General features: G+C 43.7%; 2 protein-coding genes across 2 annotated transcripts; one reads left to right on the top strand and one right to left on the bottom strand.

Annotated features, from left to right (window-relative positions):
• Positions 1–2,667: 2,667 nt before the first annotated feature.
• Positions 2,668–6,663, bottom strand: LOC115557415 (heme transporter hrg1-A). The gene is made up of 3 exons (XM_030375237.1): positions 6,169–6,663; positions 4,787–4,954; positions 2,668–3,985 (listed from the first exon to the last, which is right to left on the bottom strand). The coding sequence occupies exons 1-3, from the start codon at positions 6,299–6,301 to the stop codon at positions 3,849–3,851; spliced, it is 438 nt and encodes a 145-aa protein (XP_030231097.1). The 5' UTR covers positions 6,302–6,663; the 3' UTR covers positions 2,668–3,848.
• A 4,320-nt stretch (positions 6,664–10,983) lies between these two features.
• Positions 10,984–17,221, top strand: phf13 (PHD finger protein 13). Its single transcript, XM_030374448.1, has 5 exons — positions 10,984–11,370; positions 12,052–12,153; positions 13,352–13,534; positions 14,557–14,998; positions 15,090–17,221. Exons 1-5 carry the CDS (start codon positions 11,326–11,328, stop codon positions 15,320–15,322), a joined length of 1,005 nt encoding a protein of 334 aa, XP_030230308.1. The 5' UTR covers positions 10,984–11,325; the 3' UTR covers positions 15,323–17,221.
• The last annotated feature ends 29 nt before the right edge of the window (positions 17,222–17,250 follow it).

Raw genomic sequence — 17,250 nt, forward strand, 5'->3', positions numbered from 1 at the left:
CAAAAAGCAAAATGTGGAGCTCCCTAAAATGTTTCAGATGCAAAAGTTGCAATTGTCCCAAGGGCATAGCAACATGCAAAACAACAATGGAATCTGGGGAACAAAAAAAAGCTGGGAGTGAGGCTAAAATTGGGGCTTCAACTGTACTGTTGCCAACAGCAGGGGTTAACATAGAACACTGGCATGTGTGTGTGTGTTTGTCCGTGTGTGGATACGCGTACATGTGTGTATATGTTTTTGTTTGCTTGTGTGTGAGTGCGTGTGCATGTGTGTGTGCGTGTGTTTATTTGCATTTATTGTCTGTTTGTCTTTATCCGTGTTTGTTTATGTGTGTGTGTGTGTGTGTGTGTGTATGTGTGAGTGTGTGTGTGTGTGTGTGTGTGTGTGTGTGTGTGTGTGTGCGTGCATGTGTGTGTGCGTGTGTGTTTGTGCGTGCATGTGCGTGTGTTCGCGTGTGTGCATATGTGTGTGCGTTTGTATATGTGTGTGTGTGTGTGTATGTGGGGTGTGTCTGCACAAGTGTGTTTGGTGTGTGTATGTTTGTGCGTGCGTGTGCGTGCGTGTGTGTGCGTGTGCGTGCGTGTGTGTGTGTGTGTGTGTTTGTGTGTTTGGTGTGTGTATGTTTGTATGTGTGGGTGTGTATGGTGTGTCTTCACATGTGTTATTGTGTGTGTGTGTGTGTGTGTGTGTGTGTGTGTGTGTGTGTGTGTGTGTGTGTGTGTGTGTGTGTGTGTGTGTTTGATTCTGTGTGTCTCTGCAAGTTTGCTAATGTGTGAGTTTATACTGTATGCATAGAGAAAGAGACAGAGAGACAGAAAAAAAGCATAGGCCATGGAACATGTGTTTAGGTTTGTAAATAAAACTGTAAATTGCAATGGATATTGGTTAAATATCTGTTGGCTTTGTACTGCGCCTTGCGGAAGTTCTTGAGGAAATCATGCCGAAACTGCCGTTCAAAAAAAGCCGGAGAGCCGTCTTAATGTCAAGAAGTCCATCTGGTCCTTTACTAATTCAAGATGTTTGCGTTTCATTCAGATTTTTCTGTTTCCCTTTTTTTCCGGGCTGAATATTTTTTGCATCATTAATTTTCATGTTCGTTTTTAAATTTCATTTCAGTTCAATCGCATTTATAGACATCCTTGAAATGTGAAAAAATAATGATATCCAATTTGAAATGTGGATAAGCACAGATATCTGCAATTATAGTGTTTTGTATATACAAATAGATCCCATAATGGTCCAGCAAACAGTTTTATCTCAATAGGTCAATCATTCCAAATTAGTGTTTTTCTTTGAATATGTCAAAACCACTATCGCAACATTTTCTTTAAGCTGATGGTAAATATTGATCTCCCTAACAGGTGTTTTGAGGAGACCAGACTCCTCTTGTGGGGGTCTTCTTGGCTGAAACTTACATCTAAACGTTTGATCCCCCCCCCTCACCAGACTGGTAGAAGCTGACGACTTCCTTCCCTGTTTGGGGTGGAAAAGAATCGCCATAATTGAATATATTAAGGCACCTCCCCCCTCTTTACATACAAGACAAAAACACACACATTTTTACTGCCCCATATATAAACTTTAATAGGACACATTTGGCTCAAAGGCCCGAGCTGTGCTGAGTGGAAAGTCAACGGGATTGTTTTTCAGTTTTTGAATGCCGAAAGTTTTTAACAGCCAGATAAAAAAAATTGTAACTATGGTAATAAACCACAGCGTTGCAATTACCTTGATGCAATGCGACCGTAAGGGCTTGCAAATAAGCCGGTGCATGCCATGCAATTAAGATATAATGGCCACCGAAAATGTCTGTAAAAAAAGAGGTAGGCTGCTAGAGACAGCAACCAACTGCCACTAAGGCTTATTAAGCAGCCCCCTTAATAGAGTTTCTATTAATAATGGCATGATATGGTATAGTATCATTATTCACAAAGCAAACAGAAATATCCTCAGGAATACATAATTGTCTAGATTTATTTTATTTTATATCATCGTATTTATTCACCGACATTCACTTGAAGATCTGACTTGAACCGAACATTGATGCGTGCATACATAATTCTGTCCATATGATTTTCACAACTTTGGACATCAAAGTCATTCTCTGTCCAGGGCCGCCTTAAAAAAAAAAATCATACATGAAATCATAACCCCAGCCTACCCCCAAAAGAATGGTTTTGGGTATGATTTGGGCTTTGGAGGAAATGTAAATTGAATAATTGCCTGGCTTCAAAGTGCAGGTTATTGCCCAGCATTTACTGTTAGGATTGCCATGCTCTGGGGCCTTCTCTTTCATGAATGTGGCTTGGGTGGGTGGGAATGTGGCTTCAGCTGCCTTGTGTTCCCAAATGTCACACTAATACTCAACATTGACGATCTGGATCCAGGCTTACGATAGAAAATATTGTATGGGAACGCAAACATCCAATCTATGATGCTGTGATGATGGGCGTTTAGTAAGGGAATTATGCTTTTCAAATGTTTGAAGGAAATAAGATCACATTCTAGGTCTGTTTTCTATGCTGTCATCTTGTTTGAAAATCAATTGAAAAATACTAAGAAAGTCTAGATCTGAATATATTGTGGCTGTAGCGTAAGCATTGCCTTTGTGTCCATATAAGTACATCTTAATTGGACATTTGTTTTGTAAATGACTAAGAACATATGCATGGCTGTTAAAAAAGATACTTTATTAAAGTGACTCAAAGCACGGGGAGCTGTACAGGTACATCCCTACATCCACACATCCGAACTGTTAGAGAATCGACACAATGATGATTACTTTGACATGGTGTATAAAGATAAGGTAGTACACACAGACAAACATTGATGAAGGAAAAATATGCCTATAATATATTCCCCTTAGGCAACAAAATAATAATTTGCTATTAGAATGATAATAATAGCATTTGGTAAATAAAAATCATAATTACTTGCATGCATTTCATTGAATGTACAATAATTGAGTGCCGAAACAAAAGCTTCATCGATAATTGTTTCATTTTGGTTAGGTTTATGTCAAAGTGACGCAAATGCTACAAAATAGATCCCTGATCAGGAAAATGACTTTCAAGTAAGATCAATAAATAAAAATAGACACAAAGGTTTTACATTAAAGTGTGAATGAATCCAGTCTTGTTCGCACTAACATTTATATATCTTAATTAGCTATTGTTTGTGTACTCCTGAGACACGATATTGTGTGGAATCGAATTAAAATTGTGTTTTGTTTTGATTCAACTATGTTGTATGTTTGAATATATAGATCCAATGCTAGATACATGTGTGCCCTTGAAAGACTAATTATTAAACGATATTGGTATTGGACATCAAGTTAAAATCATCCACTGAAATAACTGGGGTTTTACAGACGGGGATGCTTACACAATAGGTGGTACGTGAATACCCTCTTGTGGCAGGAAAGGGGCACTGCGTTGATTAAAACTATAGATAAATACAACAACCAGACGGGATGGGGTTCAGATGATACCATTAATTAAACATGTAATCTATTAATCATTAAATCGATTTCAGGTTCGTCTCATAAACACGTTACAAACCTGTGAAATTTTTAAAACATAGCAATGTCTTTGGGCGTGGGCACGCCAGCCAAATTTAAAAATGGTATGGTATTTACCAAGGTTACACAGCAGAATTCAAGACCACCGCTGGCTACCTTGAAGTATACTAACCCCACAATGCTTCCTGTGTTTACTATCCACACAACCCTGAACTCCCAGTACACCTAACTTCTAAACCGTCGGGTTTACAAAGCCACTGTCTGAAACCAGTCTGTCATAAGAGATCAAATTCACTGAGTCCCCTGGCCAGACGTTCTGCGTGGGAGATCAGAAGTCGCTGAGGATACTGATGTCTGCAAACTCCTTGCGGTAGCGGTGGGCGTGGAGCGACAGCACAATCGACCACTTCAGGCTCATGATGCTCCAGACTGCCGACAGGTAGAGACTGTTGGGGTCGCTCAGGGCTGTGGGTGGGACACACACACACACACACACACACACACACACACACACACACACACACACACACACACACACACACACACACACACACACACACACACACACACACACACACACGGATAAAGACAAACAATGCAAATAAACGCACACACACCCACACAAGCCAGGAATGACTAGAAACATAATAGGGTGTGAGGGACAGTGTGAGATGACTGTGCGAAAGTGTGAAATTATTAAGTAGTCTGGAGCCATTATTATGCATGGCGACAAGCTCTGTCTGAAGCTACGGCTGCAAGAAATAATTACTTAGGCTTTCATAGTCGATTATTCTGACGATTATTGCAACTCACAGCCTGCTCACCAAGTCACAAAACTCTTTCCAACAGTGAGATGCATATCTGATGGCCTCAGTTTCCAAAAACAAGATACATTCACTTTAGGGCTGCAACTAATTAATATTCTGGAGATCATTATTTGTTTTTTGTCATCGTAATCCACCAACTGTGACTGCTTTATCTGATTTGTAGTACAGAGATCTTTCTGGCACTAACAAGGGGGTGGGTGTGGTGGGAATGGATTAGCATGATAATCATGGGGAATTGTACACAAATGTAGAACTAGTTTTCCCCTCTTATTTCACTTGGACTCGATATTATCCTTTCATCATCATCATCATCATCATCATCATCATTTCGTCATTGATACAAAACCAATCAAAGATGATTGCCCAAGCAGCCCCTTTTTATCAACATGCAACCAATTTCTCATCAAGCGCCACAATAAATTGTGTGCCTGCTACTCACACTGCTTCTTCGAGACGGCGACAGAGAGGAAGGCGATGAAGGCGGTCAGAGACAGCAGGGAGAAGAACAATCCCATGAAGAGGAAGAACCGGAGCCCCTTCAGCCAGGTCTGCCAGTAGCCCTGTAGGTACATGATGTTGGTGACCAGAGCCCAGAGGGCCAGCACACCTATCAGGAGGAAGGGAACATGGATTTACACAAAACAATTGTATTACTGTTGGATACCAGTGCAAGAAAAAAAAAAGAAAAAATTCAAAGTGTTCGAGAAAATGAAAGTAAAATAATGAGCAGGTACAGGTTAGGCATTTGGCAGAAGAATGCTTACGAGTAGACTATGAAGGGGTTTGAACCGAGAACCAGGCTGGGAGTCAAACATCTCTAACTACTAGGATGATACTGACCGGCAAGGCCAGGAGTTAAAACTGTAGTGATGTTGAAAGATTAAAGAAAGATAGTGAAAGATAGAAACATCAAGTCATGTTTGCCAGATGCTGTGTCAGGTTAGTTCCATGTGTTGCTTAGCCTATGTTCCTCTTTTTAGGTGGAATTACAAAAGTCATGAAAAAAAAATAAAAAAAAATAAACCAATGCATTCGCCCTTGTAGGATCAATTCATTATTGAAAACATTTGAAACTTTATTTTGAACTTATTTTGAAAAATTATATATTGTAGGCAGGATATATCTTGAATGAAGATCTTTTAAAACGAACAAACATAATGTAGGTAATTGTAAACTACGTCAAACTCAATGTACTGCATATGGTTTTCCCGGGATAATCTGTCAGCATATTCAGATTTCAAACCAGATTTTTATCAGAGTACAATTTAATGCAGCTTCCTAATCAGTGATTTGTTATTGTAGGCCTAGAGGTAATTTATTTTAATTATAGACCTTTATGTGATAGGAAACAGTTTGGACTAGGCTACTTAATATAATGATTAAAAATACATGATGTCACTAAAACATCCCGTGAGATATTGAGAGCAGAGGTTACTGATAAGCATCTGCCATTGCACATTCAGGCACAAAGTACAAATCCGTTCATACACCACGAAACTTAAATCATCCCTCCATGACAGAAGCGTAATGTCCTCTAAACATGTTTCGTGTCCTAATATGACTCTTAACACACAATATAGACTACATAGCCTCAAGGCTGTCTGTCTCCCTTGCACACATAATCTATAACAGCCAATAGTTATAAACCAATGGTCCACTCCATCGCTGGTAGAGCTATACCGAACATATGTACATATTTGCCATTGCAACCGAATGAAGAGCTGTACGTCAATTGGTTCAAATTGCAAACATGTTGCTATGAGTAACTTGGTGCGGTGTTTTAAGTGTGGGCCCGTCTGACTGCAACGTGCAGATGTTTACCTGACAGCCCTCCCATCGCGGCCGTCCACGGCTGTCTGTACGCGATGTTCCAGACCAGAAAGGCGGAGAACCCCATAAGCATCCCGAACGACGCATAGCCGATGCTGATGTACGTTTTTACGTTAACCCCCATAGTGACACCTGGGAAAAATTGTGATGACAGGATTGACACACTTGTCAAGAAGAGTTGTTAATATGTGATATATCAAGCCCGCTGAGCAATCTGCATCCGGTCCGCTTCAAGCACACGCGATCGGCTTTTGTTGTGTTGCTGAACGAACCATATCTAAACGTGTATACGGAAAAATAAGTGCCGCGGTGTGTTGACGCTCCCTAAAAAACGATCCTGTTTTCTACTTATAAAAAAGCGATACTGCTTGTGGCTTCTGGAGTATGTTATGAGCGTCTTTGAAGCCAAAGAAATCTGTATCCATGCAGCTTGCGTCGCGGCGAGCGGAACATAGCGGCCACTAGTGGTGAACAGGAGAACGGCGTCCAGAGAGACGCTCAAAGCTGCTGAGTAGGCGAAGCATCGCACAATTACCCTGCAAATAACATGTCTAACAAGCAATGCTTTTATAATTTAAAAAAAATGTAATGCTTCCGCATCCAAACGAAAAATAGCGTCCGACCATAGTTCTTTAAATAAATAACAGACTACTGAGTGAATACCGTTATTGAACAGACAGAATCGAATAGAGACAATGGATAGTTGAAAGTATGTTTCCCTATTTCACTAGGTAGATTCAAATGTCTGCAAAGGTGAATTTATCTTTAATGAGCCTTAGTCAATGTCTGAAGATTAAAATTAAAACAATGTGTTGATAAGGCGAATGCAAAAAGTTACAAAGACATTACCAAAGAAAAATAAGGTGTTGGTTGTGACTATCAAATGGTCAGACCTGATTATCCCTTAACTTGGCCTTTTGGCTTTATGTAGTTATTTGGCAACCATGGGGTGTTGATTAGCTGCTAGTTTCACTTGACACGTATATGGCCCAACGTTTCTTTATGACCTTATCTATGGGTTTGACTTCACCTAGATATTGCTTTGTTTTCCATTCAAACCTAAACATTACAAACGACTGACTATGAAGTGTTACAGCTATAACCAGGGTGCGATTTGCCGGTGGGGATGGTGGGGATTATCCCCCCCTCTGGTTTACACGTCCTACCCTCTGCTGAATTATTTTTATCCTCGGTGGGGATAAAAATTATCCCCCCCACCCAAAGTATTTTCACCATTACATCGTAATAATTAACAACCAAAATACACAGGGTCCGTCTTCATTTTGATTGTGCTGTGATTTTGATCTACCGGGAGCGAGTCAGAGGCGTCGCGCGTGAGCGCAGGCTGGATGACAACGGGATAATCTCTGCCGCCGCCGCTCTAAATCCATCAAACTGGCCATCTGATGAAGACGAGCGCATCCTCTACGGCGATGAAAAACTTCTCGCCATACACAAAACTCTTGCTGTTGAGGCCGCAACCAGTCCCATACTCCTGAAGGAGTTCCATGAGTTTAAATGTCACGGTGTCACAGGAGAGAGCATGCGCAAAGTTCTCACCGCTGTCTCCACGCTCCTAGTGTCCACAGCCGAGTGTGAAAGAGGTTTCAGCGCCATGAACCACATTCTTACAGATGGCAGAAACAGAATGAATGTGTCCACACTGCACAATCTGCTTTTCATCTCTGTAAATGCACCAGATGTTGCCTCCTTCCCGGCCCGCAGATTTGCAGAGATGTGGTTGAAGCAGGGTCACCACGCTGCTATCGATCCGCCAACAGGAAGGCAAAAAAAAGAGGCTGAAGTGCGTCATCAGAGCGGACTGTTTTCGTAGTCTGACCTATAGTCTACCCGATTAACCCATAAAAAAAATAAAAAACGTCTTGACAGCACATTGTGGTATTTCATATTTTCTGTTGAACTGATATCGGGAAAAATATATATATTTTTTTATTTGGCACATTTAAAAACAATATTAGCTATGAGAAAATATTTCTGCAAATGCAGTGGTTAAGTTCACGTTCAAAATAGGCCTACCGCCTACGTTATGAAGCCTAAGTGTAAGGTTTAGATACAGAAGGTCACAAGATCAACTGTTTTCATAAGTTTTCACACTGTTGTGTGGTTATTTTTCCTGAAGAAAATGTCTCAAATTTATCCCCCCCTCTGGTTTTTTCACAAATCGCACCCTGGCTATAACCATTATGAGGTTATAGCTGCTGACATGGGTGTTGCCACAGGCATGAATGACTTCCTGTGGAGCATCTTTGTGAAATTCTCCTGTGCTTGAACAGAATGTCATGTTGGAGACTCTGTCCAAGGAAACACACAACTTGAACAGCATCCTCTTCTCTGTCAATGCTGCCAGCTCCTCCCCCACAATGCCACTGCAGCGATCATTGTGGGGAGTCTTTTGGAATCCGCTTCCCTCAAACGGCCACCCCGGCACACCGCAGTAAACAGGGTAGCACTGACCACCACAGACACACAAAACATCATAACCATCGTCAAGCAGATGGTGAGGCACCCCAGCCTTCACCAAAAGTAGAGACGTCTCTGTCTCTTCTTGTAGAGGGCATCATGTTCTTAGCCCAGCCTAGTTTATTTATGTTCTCTGCCAGGTACTTCCACAATTTCCACACTGACCCTGGGGTCCTTGTGACTAGGGTGCACCCTTGTCTTGACCCCCCACGATCAGCTCCTTCTGTCTTTGTCCCGTTGAGGTAGCGGTAGATAGTTCTCCTCACTGTGCCCGTAGCCAGCTAATGAGGTCCCAGAGGCTCGGTCCTCTGTTATTATTTTTCAAGCTACAATTATTATTGAGAACTAAATACAATTGTATAAAGAAGTCTGTGGTTGAAAACTTCTCTGAGATGAGTGCCCGCTTAATTCAGTTTAGACGTGTTACTTTGTGTCCACTGTGTCATCTGGCGGCGCGTGTGTCAGCGGAGTATCCCCCTCCCCCGAAACAAAACTGAACCCGCGCAACTGAAGCGGCACAGAGACAGGACTGTCCCGAGTGTTGCTGTCCGAGACGTTTCTCCTAGCAGAGTGGCACCAGCTTTGAGCACCGTGGTGCTGACACCATCAGGGCCTCCAACCTTGCTTGAGTGGAGTCTGCTCTATTATTACATTGGCAGCTGTGAAGAAACGCTCGAGGTTACATGTGGGGTAGGGGGAGGGTTGGAGAGGGCAGTTAGCCTAGAGACTAGTGGAAGGGTGAGTAGGACCCTCCAAGAAGGATTGGGGCTGGAAGGCGGCAGAGGGTGAGCCGTGGACTAGGTGGCGGTGGGAGGCAGACAAAAGACCAAAGTTCTCCTGTACATCCCTTTAGCCTCCATTATCAACCCTTTCAGTTCCCCTTATCTTGTCCTCACATCCTCCCTGTTACCTACTCTGAAGCCCATCCCATTTGCATTTGGGATGGCCTTCATGTCCTTAGTTACCATGTGTTGCTGGCACAGTGCAGTACGTACAGAGGCGTATGTGTTCTGTGATGCCCTCTGCAGGCCTATCCATGTCCTCTCTATGCGGCTCAGAGTGCATGCCAGTCACCTCAATACAGCCCTGAATGGTGCGATAGGCCTCCTCTGACAAGGTGCACCGGCAGCTTGGGGTCTGACATACCCGGGAAGTTCTCCATTTTAAGGGAGTCCATCTTCTCCGACTCGCTGGCAGGGCAGGTGGTGGTAGAACAAGCTGCCTCCTTCAAGTAGTAGGCCTACTTGGGCACGGACATAGAGAGACATCTTTCTCTCACTGCACTTTGTCTCATTCCACATTTGTTCTTAACTGCTTGTTGTAAATCAATTGTTGACTAATGTATTATTTTGGAAATTGTATCAGAGAAATAAACAATAGTTGTCTCTCTAAAGTGGTTTGCATGTCAACAGTGAATAAAGTTGATGGCAATTACGTGTTAGTAAACATCAAGTCTCTCAGAAGAAGAATAAACAACTAATAACTAATTAGTAGTAACAAAAATATTTGATGCTGCTTGCGTTTCATCAGGGCATTAATACTGTCGCGGTTTTATTTATACAATTAGAAATTAACGAGGAGCTATGGGTTTGGAATATGTTCTAAAACACTGTTGTGTCTTGAAGAAAAACTACTTCGGTCCTTTGTGGTATGGTCGTCTCGGGCTAGGTATGACTCGGAGAGTGGTAAATGTTCAACACGTGGTTTATTCTACAGAGACAGAGGTAAGAGAGCTTGCGTTCTGGAGGTGGTTCATGAAGCATCTCCTGAACACTGTGTTCAGGAGGTGCACAAAATCGTAAAACCTTAGATGTGTTGTCCATTATGTGGAAAAGAAACCATTCATAACTGTTGTTAGCTTGAAACATTAATCAAAACTAGAATAGACTAAAATAATTTACATCAGTCTTGCAGAATTCCTATATTGGAGGATGTCAATACGTTTATTAATTTTGCAGTTATGTAATACACGTAATGTTTGTGGCTTGAAAACATAAACAACACTAACCTCGCTGTCAGGGCTTTCTGATCTCATGAAATTGCGGCAGGATCCGGATGCTCAAAATCAGCGTTATTGGCAAGAGAGATAAGACGGGACTTCCGATAGAGAGATATCGCTCGGTTCCGTTATAGATTGATATTTATTACTCCAATACTTATTAAAAACTCCATATGTATTATCCTCTTCGTTGTTTTTCTTCTTCTTGTCATGTTCTTATTATTCTCGCTTCGGGGAGACCTAGGGAGTAAGTGACAGATACCTGCGCTGCGGTAGACCGGTATAACGCTAACAGTCAGGATCCTTTTAGCCTAACAGGAGCTAGAGCGACCGTTTCCGTTTCCGTCACTCGTCTGCAGACTACGGATTCAGCGGAATATCCAGCAGCAGCTGACGGACATTCACATCGAGATAATGCGGGATCGACAGCTGTCCTTGTCACTTCATGTGTTGTTTTATCATAGTTTTTTTACAACTTAGGCCGATTGCATGCCTAGTTAGAATATACTTAATGCCATACTTCGTCCTAGTGGCAAACTAAACACTGCCGCTTGAGTTGAGCTAGCGTTAGCATTGACGGACCACCACAGGCTAGCGGTAACTCTCTAGTGTTTACTATTGTCCTGACTTCAAACGGTGATAACAGCGTGGGGGATCACTTTGTCAAGATGGGTGATGTTACCCCAACGACATCGCATGCCTTCAAGTCTGAGGTAAGCGTGCTGTTCCGTTGTCCGACAATAATTTAAAAGATTTACATTGATAACTCGTCTGAGGTAACTTAACGCAAGTAACAGCGCACGATGTAGCCTGCTCTGCTAACGTAGCTTCATGTCTAGCTTCGTGCGAAGGTATCTACATAACAGACTAATAACACACATGCGGTTAGTATTGGGTCAGTATGGAACCCCTTTCTTCACTGCAATGCATTCAACTAGACCACGTCAGCCTGAAGAGACTGCGGAGTGGTAGGGTTAGCGAGTCAAACATCTCCCGTCGTCACCAGGCTGCAGGCTAACCTGAACATCTGCTACAAGTACTCCAATCTACACTAGATAGGCTCGAGATTTTGTCGTCCTCCAATTAAGGAATTGATTAAAACGACAGTGTAGTATCCATTAAACGGCTGCCGGTATTTACTTTGAGAAAGGCTTTCTGGGGACACGATGCTTTAACAGTGACACGATGACACGTTCACCGTGTATTGAGTAGCTTAGCAGCACTGTTTGGGGGGTTGGTCAACAACCACAACAACTAGGTACATTACATTCGATTTTTAGATGTAAGTAGAATGGGTTTCGTATTATTCATAGGATTGTGAAGTGATGATTGATACGTCATCTCATTCTGTCATGTGCTTACACAAGATTTGACTGATTGCGTTGTTGACACAGGAATTCAGTCCGCCATTCAGAAGGAGACGGACAGTCGAGGATTTTAACAAGTTCTGCACTTTTGTCCTGGCCTATGCCGGATACATCCCATATCCACAAGAGGTAAGAAACCGAGCTGGCTTCCTCAACCGGACTAATCGTTGTGTCATGCATGTTCTTCTTATAAATATTGTGTTATAATCGTATTTGTGCAAACAACATTTGTGCAAACATTTTGTGCAACATAATAACGTTGCGGATAGGAAATGCCGTGAAGCCTGTTTTGCATGTTCTTTGGCCCAAATAGGTACATTCAAGGTGCTGATGATGAAGTAGCTATTTCACGCAAGACTGTTGGTCATGGCTATGAAGGGTTGTGTGTGTGTGCGCGCTTGACTCGCTGTACCGCTGGATGGCTCTAGTAAGCCTAACTTAAGGTTGTTAAACTTTTCGAACAGTTTAGACTGACTTGTCAATGAGATGTGGTCTCACATTCCCTTGTGCTTTTATATTTCAATATGCAATTAGGTTTTCCTTGTGGTCCTATTTTTTTTTTTTGGATTCACATTTCCTCGAATATCCTGAATTGATTTCTAGTCACCATTCCAAAGTAGACTTTAACATGGTGGTGTCTACACGATTGAATTGAGTAGGTTATCTGGCACATAGCCTGCTACTGTGTTGGGGTGTAACACTGCATGGCCCCCTGTCTGGTGTGTTGTGATGCCATGCCTTTGTTTAATCCACAGACTTTGGGCAGCCCACTTGCCCTACGCTAGCCCACGGGCTGCTGCCTGTCCCTCCTGCAGGGGTTCCCCCTAACCCAGCCCTCTTTGTGCTAGGGTAAGAGGGCCTGGTGCCACCGTCCTCTTATCAAAGCATTCGGCCCCGTTTCCTTGCGGGCCCTTGGCTGCCGCTTTGCTACGATAGCCACGCTTAAGCAGGATGAAGTGAGGCGATGAACAATCTTCTGTTCTGTCTTTTGATGTGGTCTTAACACGGAGGCAGTGCATCCAGGTTTCTGACCCGTTGTCTTTTAAAATGCCTTCGACACTAGTTGGTTATGACCTACATGCTATGTTCTGTCAACCTTTTTTTTTTTGTCTTTTAATGACTTGTACAGAAAAACCTTGAATGGCAGAGTATTTTATGACAACTTGCCTTACATGATAATGAGGCGGTGAATGTGGCTGAAATACGTGACTCGAGCTGAGGCAATAGGTTTGTGCGGGACATGAGAGGTAATATTGACCTGAGTTAATCTGGCCATCGCAAAGGGTCTCTTTAGTGCCGCTCTCATGTCTCCTACTCCCGCCACCAGGAACCTTCTCTTCGCAGCAGTTCCAGCCCCCCCAATAGCACCGGCAGCACAGTGGACAGCGACGGTTGGACCCCCGGCCCCCCGTCTGCCTCATGCCCTCAGCGCCCACCCAAAGCCCCCCAGGACAGGAGCAGGAAGCCCCCTCATCCAGGAGCAGCCTCAGATAGCCACACGAGAAAAGAGGTATTTTTTGTATTGTACATTGATATTCATTTTAATTTATTTGTTTACTGGCAGGCCTACATTGCAACAAATCTGTATCTGTGAGTAAGTCAGGAAGGCTAGTTTACATCTGTAGTCCCTGGACAGGTCATACATTAATACATTACATGAAATAACATGACATCATAAATGCATACAGACAGAACCTGAATCACTAATGGAAAGACGTTCAATGGGTAAAATATGCAGAGAAGATATGGACTATATACAACAGACGAAAACACAGTAAACATGGGTTGGGACGGTGGGTGATTTATGCCGCTTTTCCACTGCATGGTACCAGCTCGACACGACTCGACTCAGCTCGCATTTTTTGAGTTTCCACCGCGAAAACATGGTATCTGGTACCTGAAGTGGCTGCTTTTTCTAGTACCGCCTCGCTCTAGGTTCCAAGCGGCTGAGCCGATGCTAAAAGGTGACGTCGGCAGACGGCCGGCCACTGATTGGCCAGAGAGTGTGACGAAGTCACGAGAGCGACATGGCAACCATGCTGGTAACAGCCATAGCAGCGCCGCGGCCAACATATTCCACTTCTTCAACTTCTTCAACATGCCAGCTAATAATAGTAATGTTATCGATGTCCTCCATTGTTGTTATGTGGGTTCTCTCCATGTGTGGGTTGCGTAGGTGTTGTTTGCGTCACGTACAAAAATACGTCACGGCCCTTTCGCGCAGCCGACCCCGCCCACGTCCAGGAGGTACTATTTGCGGTGGAAAACGACCCGTGCTGCTGCCGTGTCGAGTCGAGTCGAGCTACATGTGCGGTGGAAAAGCGGCATTAGTGAATGAGGTTTTACCGGTTACTGAGCCAGGATTGAACCTTTTAAAGAAGGTGCGATACGGTGCAGTTACAGGTGGGGATTTGTAAATAGTACCATTCCTGGGCTGCTGTTACGGAGAATGTAAAATGTAATCCCTGTCTCTAACTAGGTAAATAACCAACTATCAAGTTGTTCATATTTGCCCTTTTAACTCCATTGCAGCATGTGCTCGGTGGGCTTCACTCGGACGAGCGCAGAAAGGCGGACAAACTGAAGAAGAAGAAGAGGAACAGGAAGAAGGAGTGGCTGGGCCAGGCCAGGGAGCCGAGCGGCCCCCTGCTGCACGCCCCGGCGCTGCACGCCCCACAGCTCCACTACCCGCCCCCTCTCGGCGCCCACGCCATCAAGGAGGAGCCCGAGGACGACATCACCATCCCCCTGCGTCCTCCCCACGCACCGCGGCTGCCCAGCCCTCCACACTGCAAGCAGGAGCCCCCGGAGGAGGAGCGCGGCTGGGACGGGCGGAACCTGCAGGAGAGCCCCGTGAAGACGGAGACGGCGGAGCCCTCCCCGGGGAGCCGGACGGTCTTCCGCCAGGGGAAGCAGGTGGTTTTCCGAGATGAAGACGGATCGGGGGAGGACGAGGACATCATGGTCGACTCGGGTAAGGCCTCGGTCAATGTACCAGTGTCTGGAGGAACGTTGTTGGAGAGTGTGAGAATCAAATTTGTGTCCCTTTCCTCCCGTCTCCCCAGACGACGACTCGTGGGACCTGGTCACCTGCTTCTGCATGAAGCCCTTCGCCGGCCGAGCCATGATCGAGTGCAACACGTGCAACACCTGGATCCACCTGTCCTGTGCCAAGATCCGCAAGAGCCACGTGCCCGAGACGTACATGTGTCAGAGCTGCAGGGACACGCACGGCACGCTGGACGCGCGGCGCTCCCACCGCTCGCGTATCGGGCCTCGGAAACACCTGCTAGATTAATCCTCCACCGGGTTGACCCCTGAACTATGACCTATGACCCATCCACTCTCTCGTCCACAGCAGTTCCTGTTAACGTGGGAACTGACCTCCGTCGTGGCCCCCAGTCCTGTTCCTGATTTTCTATTATATATATATATACTTAAACTTGCCGTGGACCTATTTGACAGTTGAACGCTGTGGCAGACTTGCTTCCCTGTGCGTACGGCAATCACTGAAAAGTCTGTAAGCGTAGCTGCATTGCTAACGTTTTGGACTTGTGCGTCTCGTGAACACTGGAACTGCCATATATGATGCCCTTATAACTGCCACCTGCCTCGGTGCATGCTGGGAATTTTAGGTTAGAGGTTTTGCACTTTTTTTTTATCTTTAAGGTGTGTCTTTTCAATGCATACAGTGATTTAGGTCCTTTAGCACTCGTTAAATAAAGTGAAATATCTCTAATGTGTGAGCTGGTTCTGCAATATGGCAGTGTAATCCAACAGGACAAGGAGACATAGCCATCCCATTCCTTTTTATTTTTTTACTATTGTCAACACTGTTAAGAATATCAGAGGCTCCTGGTCAACACTTCTGGAGTGAGTGCTTGTACAGTCTACCTTCCGAAATCACTGGGTTCCCCTTGCTGCCTCTGCCTCTACACACACGCATAAACTTGTGATTAGGTAGACCCTCTGGCATACTGTAATTTTTTTTCAATACCATTTGGTTATCTGGGATTTGGCGGTCAAAGAAAAAAATTAGGATTCTTGTTTTGAAAAAATGTATAGACTAGGTTTCACATTCGGTAATCCTATTTGGTGGTTGAAGGCCTGCCGTTGCATGTTTTAGCACAAACCTGTTGAGACATTGATTCTTTATAAACACAGCTTGTGCGCACACTTGAGAAATAATTGGTTTGTGTGTAGTTCAATAGTTTTTGTTTTAATGTCCATTTGCAGAAAAGGGTCTATATGACCATGTCCCTGTGTTTAAAGGGATGGTATCAAGGAGATGTTCTCATTCAGCCTAACAGAATGGTTCAGAAAGGGAGGCTCTTTCTGGGGAACAGGGGACACGGTGTGCGTGTGTGGCTGACGGGAATGAGGGGTGTATAATACATCAGTAATGCATGTGCTACGATCAGTCAACCTTTTTTATCTAGGTTTTCAGAATGGGAGATTAGGGTGTGGGGCAAGGAGGTCATGCAGGTTCAGGATCCATTGCCCCCCCTAACGTATAACCCTCGACTCTACGCTAATCAGTATTCACTGTCCATGTTTTGCCTGTTGGAGTTTTTTTGAAAGTCGAGATTTTGACAAACTATTTTAAGCATTCTTTCAGTCCTGCTTTATCCGTTTTCATTTTCAGCCAGTTTGACTATAGGCTACATGTTGTATCTGTCAATATATAAGCCATAGCTCACAGAGGTGACTTGAAAGTGATTGTGACACATTAGATGCCAGTATCTAGTATCGGAGTTCACAATGCGAGATTGATTTTTATACAAATAATGACTCAAAGTCAAACTTTTTGACTTCAAGAACAAATTTGGTTCAGTACCAAACTTTTCAAAGCTCTGCTTCTTCCCGAGTTTGATTTTCCTGATATTTATAAACACTTGCTAATGGGACATGCAAAGTTGTACAAATTGTTTGACGCCTCAAAACACAATTTGCATGTTGTACTCATTCGTATCCATTTTACTATATTTAAACAAATTAGGGCTTTTCAAGATTGAATCTGGTCTGCAGGTGCAAATGGAAGAGCGTATTCTATTATGATTGCTATAATTACAAATATTTGTTTCAATTGATCCTGAATCTTTTCATCCTATTCTTGAGAAAGCTTTGTCTGTAGGCCTGTGGTGCAAACTGTTTCTGTGAAACTATTGTATAATAAAGAGTTAGCGTTTTAACCACATTCGGTTTTTTGTTGAACAGAAATTAGCA

This window comes from Gadus morhua, chromosome 13 (assembly GCF_902167405.1).
Source record: "Gadus morhua chromosome 13, gadMor3.0, whole genome shotgun sequence".
NCBI classification, from domain to species: Eukaryota; Metazoa; Chordata; class Actinopteri; order Gadiformes; family Gadidae; genus Gadus; species Gadus morhua.

Coding starts and splice junctions, on each gene's coding strand:
- LOC115557415 (XM_030375237.1), bottom strand. CDS start 6,301: ATGGGGGTTAACGTAAAAACGTACATCAGCATCGGCTATGCGTCGTTC. Junction 4,955..6,168: donor CGCGATGGGAGGGCTGTCAG/GTAAACATCTGC, acceptor TCCTCCTGATAG/GTGTGCTGGCCCTCTGGGCT. Junction 3,986..4,786: donor CGCCGTCTCGAAGAAGCAGT/GTGAGTAGCAGG, acceptor TCCCACCCACAG/CCCTGAGCGACCCCAACAGT.
- phf13 (XM_030374448.1), top strand. CDS start 11,326: ATGGGTGATGTTACCCCAACGACATCGCATGCCTTCAAGTCTGAG. Junction 13,535..14,556: donor ATAGCCACACGAGAAAAGAG/GTATTTTTTGTA, acceptor ACTCCATTGCAG/CATGTGCTCGGTGGGCTTCA. Junction 14,999..15,089: donor GGACATCATGGTCGACTCGG/GTAAGGCCTCGG, acceptor CCGTCTCCCCAG/ACGACGACTCGTGGGACCTG.